This window comes from Curcuma longa, chromosome 12 (genome assembly GCF_044706935.1).
Source record: "Curcuma longa cultivar G26 ecotype Majalengka, Jawa Barat chromosome 12, ITB_CL_G26_1.1, whole genome shotgun sequence".
Lineage (NCBI taxonomy): Eukaryota > Viridiplantae > Streptophyta > Magnoliopsida > Zingiberales > Zingiberaceae > Curcuma > Curcuma longa.
This window is the reverse complement of record NC_133872.1, coordinates 7,128,375-7,141,049: the sequence shown is the minus strand read 5'-3', so window position 1 is coordinate 7,141,049 and position 12,675 is coordinate 7,128,375. Positions and strand designations below refer to the sequence as shown.

The window sequence follows — 12,675 nt, the reverse complement described above, 5'->3', positions numbered from 1 at the left end:
TATATGTAACCATTATGGTTTCGTAACTATTATAATATATTCATTGATTGAGGATTTAGACGAGAGATAAAGATGAGATAATAATAAGAATAATATTAAAGGATAATTATAAAATTTGGGTGAAATATTTTTTTTAATTAAAAAATAAAATTTGTGATTTAAAAAATGTGTTCATGATTAAAATGGATTTCTTTTTAATATTGATATGTAGTTTGATGCAGCATAAAATCAATATGACACACTCATGGATGTGTCTATTTGCTGCATTCATTGCGCTTTAGAGAAATGATAATTATATGAAAATGTGTTAGCATGATACATTTATATGGATGTGAGACTTAAGTCTTATTTAATATATGCTGTATTTTTATGAGTTGTATTTTTTTAATGTAGGATATCATTTCTATATATATATATATATATATATATATATAATATTTTTTTAAAAAATAATTCTATGATGGATCGTGCACGCATTCAGCTAACTACCCTTCCAAATTGTTCCACTGGTATCTTCAGCCCTCCCCCGTCTCTCTCTCTCTCTTCCCTTTCACTCTTGCAGTCTTCCGTTCCATCGATATCATGGCGATGCTTTCTCTTTTCCCCCTCTTCCTCCTCTCCGCCTTCCTCCTCGTCGGTGCCGACTCGATCCCCGACCACCTACGCCTCCCCTCCACCGCCGCCTTTCCCCGCGCCACCGCCGAGAAGCTGATCCGGGCCCTAAATCTCATCCCCAAGGACGCGTCCATACAGTCATCCTCCGCGGCGGGCGGCGGATCCTCCTCCGTCTCCGGATCCTCGCAGAATGGAATATTTGAGCGGCGCTTCCGCTTCCCTGGCTTGTCTGGTGGGGCTTCCGCCGATGATCTCGGCCATCACGCCGGTTATTACCGCCTTCCCCATACCTACGACGCTAGGTGAGAGACTGTTGACTTTTGGGTAGGTGCATTTCACGATTAGGGGAGCTGGTTATTTGAGTTTTGGCGAGTGGTAGACTGTAGTTTGGGCCCTTTCAGAAATTAGGGCTTCTTTTTTCCTGCTCCGGTAGTTCTATAGGTATGATTCTGATAAAGGTTGATGTTAGCTTCGTGTGACTATGGCTTTTGATCGGTGCATTTCACTATTAGGGGAGCTGGTTATTTGAATTTTGGCGAGTGGTAGACTGTAGTTTGAGCCTTTTCAGAAATTAGGGTTTCTTTTTTCCTGCTCCGGTAGTTCTATAGGTATGATTCTGATAAAGGTTGATGTTAGCTTCGTGTGACTATGGCTTTTGGTCGGTGCATTTCACGATTAGGGGAGCTGGTTATTTGAGTTTTGGCGAGTGGTGGCTGTAGTTTGGGCCCTTTCAGAAATTAGGGCTTCTTTTTTCACGCTCTGGTAGTACTATAGGTATGGTTCTGATAAAGGTGGATGTTAGCTTGTGTGACGGTGCAGGTTTTATTTGATTTTATCTTGAACTCGAGTACTTGTTTTCTGTTTGTAGGATGTTCTACTTTTTCTTTGAGTCAAGGAATAGTAAGAAGGATCCAGTCGTCATTTGGTTGACAGGAGGACCTGGCTGCAGCAGCGAATTGGCTGTCTTTTATGAGAATGGTCCTTTCAGCATAGCCGATAACATGTCACTCGTGTGGAATCAATTTGGTTGGGACCAGGTATGCTGAGTCCTGCTTGCTCTATATTCTTATGCTGCTGATTCTCTAGATTGCAAAAGTTTGTTGTTGAAGTTGTTCCTTGCAAGTTATTTTGTTGTTTGAGATGCACTCAACTATTTGGATGAAAACTTATGCGAAAGAAGTTTGTATGATTTTTTATTGGTTTATTGACTAACTACTAAATTTGTATACTTCATGTACAAGAACTAATAATTCATATGACTAGTTTGAAATTTGCAGCTAAATTGTCTAGTTTTGTAGGCGTGACATATGCTCACTTATAGAATTATTTGCTGCATTTTTCTAGATGTTTTTGTGTGCAATGCAGAATTGTTTTGAAGCAGAGTTAATGAGAAATAAATAAATTATTGTGATAAGATTATTTAGTGTCAGTGAGCTATAATTAAGTAGGCTCAGAAAACTATTTATATTCTGTGGATTTTGCAGGCTTCAAATCTTATATATGTGGATCAGCCCACTGGAACTGGATTTAGCTACAGTTCAGATAGACGTGATACTCGTCACAATGAAAAAGGTGTTAGTGATGATCTTTATGATTTTCTACAGGTATATATCACACAAATATGATTTGTGGTTATTTGGTATGGTCTAGCCATTGAAGTTTGTAATTTGGAAGAGTGGACTTTGATCTGTCATGATTATTCTGTCACATGATTTTCCCCCCTCAAAGTTTGCCCTTTCTTGCTCTTAAATAGTATGCACCTTATTTTATTTTGCTTATGTATTTTCTTCTGCATGCTTAAATAATATGCCATTGCCATTTCTTTTATCAGCGTATCCCCTTTTCTATGGAATTTCTTTTATTATGCTTATGCACTTTCTTTTGAGATGCACTCAAATAGCATTGGTTGCTTCTTTAATTGAATGGATCTTACTAGGAGCATTTTTATCATGATCCTTATAGAACAGGGTGACAAATGGTCCAAGAAGGAGGGTAGACTTGGAACAAGTCTCGTAAGGATCAATATGGAACCATTCAACAAGTAGAATACTTTCAACATGAAACATTCCATAGAATATGTCAATTTGGAAGTTTGAAAAAGAGAGGGAACTGAACCTTATAAGATCATCGAAGAAGTATTATAGTTTTCCCTTTCTCTCTCTATGTTTCCTCATTCTGCTGCCTTTTGTCATGACACTGGAGCTAGTTTTTGCTGTCATTTTGTCCACCTATCGTCATCTCAATTCGCTAGTTTCCTCGCTTGAGGTTTGTTGCTTCTTGTTTAGAGGCTGCCATTTTGTCTATACGACAAGTTGCGATTTCCCTTTAGACCTATTAGATCCTATTGCTTGCTTGCTTTAATTGAATAAATCTTTTCAGGAGCATTATGTTACTATCCGTGCAGAATGGGGGGTGGGCATGACATTGTTTAAGAAGAGAATATCAACATGGAACAAGTCTAAAAATGATTGACATGGAACAAGTTTCAACAGAATGAGCAAGCAAATACTGACCATTTCAACAATTAAAATAATGCCATGTAATAACATTCCATAGAATATGTTAATTTGGAAGGAATTAACTGCAATGAATCATTCTCATATGGTTACAAGTGAAATAAGTTCTTAATGCTGGATGGAGTGGATGATAAAAAAGCAACAATAAAACCTCCTCACTAGTTGATAATGACCATCCAAGGAGTTCCTCAACCCCTTGATCTCAAATAATGCAAGTGTCAACCACCATCCCCTTACACTCTGTTGTAGTCCTCTTCGAGTGATGTAACACACATAGCTTCATCAATGAGAAATGAATAACTGAACTAAAGATAACATATTATGAGAATCTTAAATGCTCAGTGGTGCCCACTAAAGAAGAATGATTTCAAGGAACCGGGTCTATTTAACATTCTGCATACTACTAGACACTGAAGAGGTATGATAATTGATTTTCTTTTTTTTTCCCCTAACAATATTTGACGTCTTTCTTTTCTGATTCTTCCCCTAACAAAATTTAATGTCATAATATAAAATCAAACGCTTAAGCACTTTGGACCCTGTCCTCTTGTATTTTAAGATCATGGCCGTATAATTTAAAGACAAGACAAATGAAGTTGGAAGAGACCCCACAACAACAATTTCTTTAAAGGGCAAACAAAAATTAGTGCATCAATTGACAACATTTCTAGCAAAGAATGATCACCTACATCAAGAGCCAGGAGAACTATCACCAACCAAAGACTTATCAAAAGAACTAGTTATGGAATAAATAGCAAGGCATGCCATGTACTTAAGGACAAGCACGATTTGGATGGGGCAAGAAATGTTACAATCTTTGCAGATTGGCTGGAGGGGGGATAGCCCAAGAATAGAGGATTAACATGGAACAAGGTTTGAAAGGATCAACATAAAAGAAGTCTTAGAAGAATAAGCAAACATTGAACTGTTAATAAGAAGAATAATTTCATGCAGAAGAATTCTGTAGAATAAGTTAATTTGGAACTTTATAAAGGGCAATATAATTTTATATGATCATCAAATAGGTAATACAACTTTCTCTTTATCTCTCTCTTTTTCTCTAAGTGTTTCCTTATTGTTACCTTCTTTTGCTTCTAGCATAAAAACCTGTAGTATCAGTTCACTGCTTTCACCTTCCTCACCTATCGTTGTCTCAGCTTGTTGGATTCCTGATTTTGGCTATTTCTCCACCTAGACCATGAGGTGCAATTCTTGCTCTGGTGCAGACAAGATTGAGTCCTCAAGGGTTGCGATGGGACACTTGGGGTTTCTATCCCTCTCCCAAAATCATATTTGAATGGGTCACTGAGTCACCTATTTGTTGCCTTTCCTTCCTCCCAATAGCTCATTTGTGCTTAGAGCGGGTAGTGGCACAAGGAGAAGGAAAGGGGGGGGGGGGGGGGGGGGGGGGGGGGGGGGGAGGATTTGTATCCAATCTAAATTGGACTCAGTCCCATGCATTTGGCTATAAATGATTATCTATATATTGTTTTGCAAAGAGATGCATTTCATGATGGCATCATCATTGGAGTAGTATCCACCTATTCGAACAAAAAGTCCATTTATCATAGCCTTCAAATTCATTTCTTGTTTAAGGTTAGCCAATGTGGGTTTTGTCAATGAAACCATTTGTTCATTTGATTTCCGATCATTCATTGTTTTGGCGGTCCTCATGATTTATGCTTAAGTAAAATGTGAGTATCCTATCTTTTTGTTATATTCTCTACTATTGTATGTGTTAGAATTATGCTTTATCGCTTTTTTATGTTTCATTATCCAACCTCTTTGAATTGGGCAAACAAACTTAGTTAGCATTTGATGAACTTACTCCGAGCAAATCCTAGTGGTTGGATTGTTTGTATATATATAAAAAAAAATATACTAAATTTGATATGCTATTTGAGTATCTGTGGTTTGATTGATTTAGTTGGGTTTATTATTCTAAATATTGGCCACGTGAGATTTTGTACTCAAGAACAAGGTTTTTCCCTCTACTTTTCTAGGCATTTTTTGCTGAGCACTCAGAATATGCAGAGAATGATTTTTACATAACTGGTGAGTCTTATGCTGGGCACTATATCCCTGCTTTTGCAAGCCGCGTTCATCAAGGAAACAAAAACAATGAAGGCATTCACATAAAATTGAAGGTAAACCTTCATAATTTTCACAATAGAATTCAACTCCACTTGCTCTACGCCAGCTTATTTTACTTTGTGCTACAGGGCTTTGCCATTGGTAACGGACTAACTGATCCAGCAATACAGTACAAAGCATACACCGATTATGCATTGGATATGGGCATTATCAAAGAATCTGACTACAAGAGAATTAATAAGATCTATCCAGCTTGTAAACTTGCCATCAAACTTTGTGGTAAGTCTGGTAGCTTATCCTTGATTAGCATCTCGTGTTTCTGTTATCTTTCTTCCAGTATGTTCGTTGGATGTAAATGTGGTTTTTCTAATTCCCTATTTGTGCATGTCTTGTACATTAATCCTAATACATTGTTTGTGGAGTAACTTAGTTATTGGCATCTTGGTTTCGGTTGACTGATTTCCTATCTTTGTTTTTTGTGGGTTCTCACCTACATGATAAAATCCACTCATTAAGAACTTTTTAGTTCAAAAGGAAATTGACTTTTTGTTAACTTATGCAAAGTTTTAGTCTATGTTTTTTGCATATTAACAGGTTGGTAGTTTGTTTGGTATGCTATCCAAGTAATTATTTCCTCTCAAAATGAATTTCAGTCAAGGATATATGTTGGGCTATGACTGAAGTACATGAGCAGAAAATGAGAGTCGTAGTGATGAGGATATTAAGGTGGATGTGTGGACTTACGAGGATCGACAGATAAGAAATGAGAATATTAGAGAGAAAGTTGAGGTTGCAATTATTGAGGGAAAACTTCAAGAGATGCATTTTAAGATAATACGAACATGTACTTAGATGGCCAATAAATATTTCAGTTAGGTGATACGAAATTAAGTGGATGTGTGGATATATGTTAGGCTATGACTGAAGCACATGAGCAGAAAATGAGAGTCGTAAAGATGAGGATATTAAAGTGGATGTGCGGACATACGAGGATTGACAGATAAGAAATGAGAATATTTGAGGAAAGTTGAGGTTGCAATTATTGAAGAAAAACTTCAAGAGATGCATTTTAAGATAAGACGAAGATGTACTTAGACGGCCAATAAATATTTAGTTAGGTGATACGAAACTATGATAAATATGCACATTAAACAAGGAAGAGGAAGATCAAAGAAGACTTGGTTAACAATGATAAAATAAGATAAAATTTATTTAAATATATATGATGATAAATAGGAGATAGTGCTTAATGACATAAGATGATTTATATAGCTGACCCCACTTAATCGGAGAAGGTTTAGTTGTTGTTTTTTCTTACACTTAGCATTCAACCTAAGTTGAAGAGAGTTGACAATAAAACATGCTGCATTTCAGGAACATCAGGGACTGTTTCTTGTTTGGCGTCTTATTTGGTTTGCAACACCATATTCAGCTCAATCTTGGCACTAGCTGGAAATGCAAATGTAAGGCATAAACTCGATTGTTTTCTTGCTGCAAATCTATGCTTGTACCACTATTTCTTCTAACTTCATCGCACCTTTTTTCCAGTACTATGATATTAGGAAACCATGCGAAGGGAGCCTGTGCTACAATTTCTCCAACATGGAGAAATTTCTCAATCTTGAGTCTGTCAGGGAGTCCCTTGGAGTAGGGAGCATAGAGTTTGTTTCGTGCAGTCCTACTGTGTATCAAGCCATGCTTATGGACTGGATGAGGAACTTGGAAGTCGGTATTCCTGCACTGCTGGAGGATGGCATCAAATTGCTTGTCTATGCCGGAGAATATGATCTTATTTGCAACTGGCTCGGTAAGAAAATGATACAATATTACAGTTTCGTTCAGCCTGTCAACTAAAGAGTTCTCGTCCACTTTGATCAGGAAACTCAAGATGGGTTCATGCGATGGAATGGTCAGGCCAGAGTAAGTTCGTTTCTTCGTCTGAGACGCCGTTTACAGTGGATGGCACTGAAGCTGGACTCCTGAAGAGCTATGGAACTCTTTCTTTCTTAAAGGTATCCAGCACTCATTCCATCTACAAGAAGTTTTCATTGGCTTGAAGAGTGTTCTAGTGTGTTTGTTTCGGTCCAGTCTGATAAATCAAACCGAACTCGATTTACACATCTGTTTGATCATAAAATTGTCATCTAAAATTGCACTTTTGCTGATTCCCCCGGCATTTTTACTTGTAACAGGTTCACGATGCAGGCCACATGGTCCCTATGGATCAACCAAAGGCTGCTTTAGAGATGTTGAAGAGATGGATGCAGGGGAACCTTGTCGAAGATTCCTCGATCCCATCAGCAAACCTCGTCGCCGAAATGTAGTACGGTAAACAATGCTTGTCGAGATGGAGAAACTTGACTCAGCTCTTTATCTGATTTGTAAATAAGATCTAAGCTTGCTGAGCCTGGTATCAGGCATAATCATCTTCCAGTGCTATCACATTGGCCCAATTTTATTTGGCAAAATCTGCAGTTTTCAGACTGAACACTGATTTAGGTTAAGTTTATGTTTATATAATAATTTTAGAAAAATTATTATATGCACCCAAATTGCTTAAATATCACAGATAAATCCTTTGTTTTGGTCCTTAGAATCTATTGAGTCATTCTGCATTTATGATTGCTATATAGATTTCATCTGCCTAAATTTTATAGATGAATCATTTGTTGTACCCCTTGAAACCTATTCATTCTATATCTCTGACAAATTTGCGATATAGACCCAAACTAACTAAATATCACAAGTGAACTCTCTTTAGTGCTCCTTAAACTATTGAGGCATTCTATGCATTCATTTTGTAATTTTTGATAAATTTAGGTCCATGTAATATTTTTTGCAAAACTACTATAGATGATCCCTCTATTATGTCTGCATGGACTCAAATTCCCAAATTATAAAGATGAGCCCTTTGTTGTGTTCCAACTATTACTAGAATTCCCTGAAGTTATTCTTTGCCTTTGTTTTTCGAACTTGTCTAGGTTAGTCTAATAGTTTTGAGCAAAACTACTATATTGACGTAACTATATACAACGATAATAACAATTAAGTTTTATCTTATTGTCAAAGTGTTTTATTCCAAGTGGTAAGCATGGAGACGTGTGTTGTCTGAGGTTTCAGGTTTGAGTCCTTTTAGTAACATGTATTTGTTGATTGAGGTACTGTTTCGATTCGAGTCATCTTAGCAACATGTATTTGTTGACTAAGATGTTGTTTCACCAGTAGATTCTTATCAACATAGTAGTATCGTGCCTTCAAAAAACCTCTAAGGGGTTTAAGGGGTTTTTTGATATGGGGTCGTTTCGACGGTGAGGTCGATCACTATAAAAAGTTTATCAAATACAATTTAGTTCTCGGGGCATAGCTGAGTTGATTACGACGGAGTAAATTTGTAGAAGAGGGCAAGGGTTCGTATCTCGACGAAGTCGAGTAATATCCTCATCCGTCGTGATCAACTGTAGTTTCTCGATTTACTTTTTTACAGATGGTCGTGGAGCCGATCGTGTATGACCATTAGGATGTCGGATTCTACTTTTTTACATAAAATTTTTTATCTTATTAGTCTTAACTAAAAACACAAAATCCATAACCTAGAATATACAATCCAGAACCCAAAATATAAACTAGAACCCAGAAACGCAAGAACCAGAAACTAAAACCCAGAACACAAAATTCTAGAATCCAAAATAGAAACCATAACCTAGAACACAAAGTTCAGAACTCAGAATTGTTCCTTTTCTGGCCAATTCGTCGTGGATTCTTATAGATTTTTGTACGCCAGATCAGAACTGTAGATCCTTTTATTGAAAGAATCGCCAAGAAGAGATGGGATGTCCTGAAAAACACTAAGAAAAAGAGAGGGTTAGAGAAAGAATCACCAGGAAAGGGGTACCTGAAAAGCACCGGAAAAAGGGAGGGTTAGAATGGTGCCCCCGGCAAGCCACTCCGACGCTCAAGTTAGAGCCGAAATAGAAGAAATATATGCGCGTATGAAATAGAGAGAGAAATAAAAGAGAAAGAGAGAGAGAGCCCCCCTTTTTCCTTCATACCTGCAGGGTTTATATAATACCAGGGGGAGCGTTATTTGTGGAGATCGGCGCATGTGATTGGTTGTTGACATGGTAAGGATAATCTTTTGAAGGTTTTCGAATATCAAGGGTTCAGATTTACCGATCTTCATCTAACGGTCCGGTGCATTAATATGCAGGTTTTTAGGGGGGCCAAGTTTGGGGAATTGGTCGTTATCCTTATCCCTTTGGCTGGGTGGTAACGAGCCGGATCATAAGCCTCCCCTCCAAGTCTAGTCGAAGGAGGCGTAGTCCGACTGACTGGACTATGTATACTGATCTAATCGTCTCTCTTACCATATTGGTGATGAGCTGTTGGGATGAGGTGCCTAACTTGAGGTAGCCGAGACGAGATAGTCGGGATGAGTGGCTGAAAGATTTGGATGAGTGGAGGAGTTGATAGAGCGGCAGAGTTGCCGGGTTGTTGAGTGACAGAGTGGTCGGGTGAGACCGATGTAGAGGCCAAGTGAGGCAGTAAGCGGCCGAATGAGGTCAAGGCCGAGTAAGATGAGCGGCCGAACGAGGTCGAGGTCGGCCGAATGAGGTCGAGGTCGGCGAATGAGGTCGAGGCCGAATCGGCCGAGTGAGGTCGAGGCCGAATGAGGTCGGCCGAATGAGGTCGAGGCCGAATGAGGTAAGCGGCCGAGAGAGGTCGAGGTCGGCCGAATGAGGTCGGCCGAATGAGGTTGAGGTCCGAATGAGGTCGAGGGCCGAATGAGGTCGAGGCCGAATGAGGTCCCGAATGAGGTCAAGGCCGAATGAGGGCCGAGTGAGGTCGAGGCCGAATGAGGTAAGCGGCCGAATGAGGTCGAGGCCGAATGAGGTAAGCGGCCGAATGAGGTCAAGGCCGAATGAGGTAAGCGGCCGAATGAGGTCGAGGTCGGCCGAATGAGGTCGAGGTCGGCCGAATGAGGTCGAGGCCGAATAAGGTAAGCGGCCGAGGCCGAGAAGTCGGCGGCCGAATGAGGTCAAGGCCGAATGAGGTAAGCGGCCGAATGAGGTCGAGGCCGAATGAGGTGAGCGACCGAATGAGGTCGGTCGAATGAGGTAAGCGGCCGAGTGAGGTCAAGGCCGAATGAGGTAAGCGGCCGAATGAGGTCAAGGCCGAATGAGGTAAGCGGCCGAATGAGGTCGAGGTCGGCCGAATGAGGTCGAGGTCGGCCGAATGAGGTCGAGGCCGAATGAGGTGAGCGGCCGAATGAGGTCGAGGTCGGCCGAATGAGGTCGAGGCCGAATGAGGTAAGCGGCCGAGTGAGGTCGAGGCCGAATGAGGTGAGCGGCCGAATGAGGTCAAGGCCGAATGAGGTAAGCGGCCGAATGAGGTCGAGGTCGGCCGAATGAGGTCGAGCGGCCGAATGAGGTCGAGGGCCGAATGAGGTCGAGGCCGAATGAGGTAAGCGGCCGAATGAGGTCGAGGTCGGCCGAATGAGGTAAGCGGCCGAGGAGGCCGAATAAGGTAAGCGGCCGAATGAGGTCGAGGCGGCCGAATGAGGTTGAGGTCGAGGCCGAATAAGGTAAGCGGCCGAATGAGGTCGAGGCCGAATGAGGTGAGCGGCCGAATGAGGTCGAGGTCGGCCGAATGAGGTCGAGGTCGGCCGAATGAGGTCGAATGAGGTAAGCGGTCGAATGAGGTCGAGGTCGGCCGAATGAGGTCGAGCGGCCGAATGAGGTCGAGGTCGGCCGAATGAGGTAAGCGGCCGAATGAGGTCGAGGCCGAATGAGGTGAAGCGCCGAGTGAGGTCGAGCGGCCGAATGAGGTCGGCCGAGGGTGAGCGGCCGAATGAGGTCGAGGCCGAGAATGAGGTGAGCGGCCGAATGAGGTCGAGGTCCCGAATGAGGTCGAGGTCGAGCCGAATGAGGTCGAGGCCGAATAAGGTAAGCGGCCGAGTGAGGTCGAGGTCCGAATGAGGTGAGCGGCCGAGGTCAAGGCCGAGTGAGGTAAGCGGCCGAATGAGGTCGAGGCCGAATGAGGTAAGCGGCCGAATGAGGTGAGGTCGAGGCCGAATGAGGTCGAGGGCCGAATAAGGTCGAGGTCGGCCGAATGAGGTCGAGGTCGGCCGAATGAGGTCGAGGCCGAATGAGGTCGAGGCGGCCGAATGAGGTCGAGGTCGGCCGAATGAGGTCGAGGCCGAATAAGGTAAGCGGCCGAGTGAGGTCGAGGCCGAATGAGGTGAGCGGCCGAATGAGGTCAAGGCCGAATGAGGTAAGCGGCCGAGTGAGGTCGAGGTCGGCCGAATGAGGTGAGGCCGAATGAGGTAAGCGGCCGAGTGAGGTCGAGGCGGCCGAATGAGGTAAGGTCGGCCGAATGAGGTCGAGGTCGGCCGAATGAGGTCGAGGCCGGCCGAGTGAGGTCGAGGTCGGCCGAATGAGGTCGAGGTCGGCCGAATGAGGTAAGCGGCCGAGTGAGGTCGAGGCCGAATGAGGTAAGCGGCCGAATGAGGTCAAGGCCGAGTGAGTAAGCGGCCGAATGAGGTCGAGTCGGCCGAATGAGGTCGAGCGGCCGAATGAGGTCGAGGCCGAATGAGGTAAGCGGCCGAATGAGGTCGAGGTCGGCCGAATGAGGTCAGCGGCCGAATGAGGTCGAGGTCGAATAAGGTAAGCGGCCGAATGAGGTCGAGGCCGAATGAGGTGAGCGGCCGAATGAGGTCGAGGTCGGCCGAATGAGGTAAGCGGCCGAGTGAGGTCGAGGAGGTAAGCGGCCGAATGAGGTCGAGGTCGGCCGAATGAGGTCGAGGTCGGCCGAATGAGGTCGAGGCCGAATAAGGTAAGCGGCCGAGTGAGGTCGAGGTCGGCCGAATGAGGTAGGTTGGCCGAGAGGTCGGCCGAATGAGGTAAGCGGCCGAATGAGGTCGAGGCCGAATGAGGTAGCGGCCGAATGAGGTCGAGGTCGGCCGAATGAGGTGAGCGGCCGAATGAGGTGAGGTAAGCGGCCGAATGAGGTCCGAGGTAAGCGGCCGAATGAGGTCGAGGTCGGCCGAATAAGGTCGAGGCCGAATGAGGTGAGCGGCCGAATGAGGTAAGGCGGCCGAATGAGGTCGAGGTGAGGTTGAGGCCGAATGAGGTCGAGGCCGAGTGAAGGGCCGAGTGGGGTCGAGGCCGGCCGAGAGGTCGAGGCCGAGGTCGAAGAGGTGAGCGGCCGAATCGAGGTCGGCCGAATGAGGTGAGCGGCCGAATGAAGGTCGAGGCCGAATGAGGTAAGCGGCCGAATGAGGTCGAGGCCGAATGAGGTAAGCGGCCGAATGAGGTCGAGGCCGCATAGCGGGAACGGATCCCGACCTCCATTGAGTGCGGAATCTCAAGATGGAGTTGAGCATGCCTAGGGAGCAGGTCCCTACCTCCATTGAGTGCGGAATCTCAGGATGGAGCTAAGCATAGAGCTCGAG

At 43.4% G+C, this 12,675-nt stretch overlaps 1 protein-coding gene across 1 annotated transcript; it reads left to right on the top strand.

Moving 5' to 3' along the window:
* The first annotated feature begins 513 nt into the window (after nucleotides 1-513).
* Nucleotides 514-7,821, top strand: LOC141843363 (serine carboxypeptidase-like). Its single transcript, XM_074731443.1, has 9 exons — nucleotides 514-917; nucleotides 1,484-1,652; nucleotides 2,100-2,219; nucleotides 5,135-5,278; nucleotides 5,354-5,504; nucleotides 6,600-6,688; nucleotides 6,774-7,032; nucleotides 7,104-7,237; nucleotides 7,418-7,821. The coding sequence occupies exons 1-9, from the start codon at nucleotides 583-585 to the stop codon at nucleotides 7,547-7,549; spliced, it is 1,533 nt and encodes a 510-aa protein (XP_074587544.1). The 5' UTR covers nucleotides 514-582; the 3' UTR covers nucleotides 7,550-7,821.
* The last annotated feature ends 4,854 nt before the right edge of the window (nucleotides 7,822-12,675 follow it).

What these genes read in the sequence shown, in the direction of transcription:
- LOC141843363 (XM_074731443.1), top strand. Translation starts at nt 583, where the DNA reads ATGGCGATGCTTTCTCTTTTCCCCCTCTTCCTCCTCTCCGCCTTCCTC. An exon ending in ACTTGCCATCAAACTTTGTG is followed by an intron (nt 5,505 to 6,599) that starts GTAAGTCTGGTA and finishes GCTGCATTTCAG; the next exon opens with GAACATCAGGGACTGTTTCT. An exon ending in CACTAGCTGGAAATGCAAAT is followed by an intron (nt 6,689 to 6,773) that starts GTAAGGCATAAA and finishes CCTTTTTTCCAG; the next exon opens with TACTATGATATTAGGAAACC.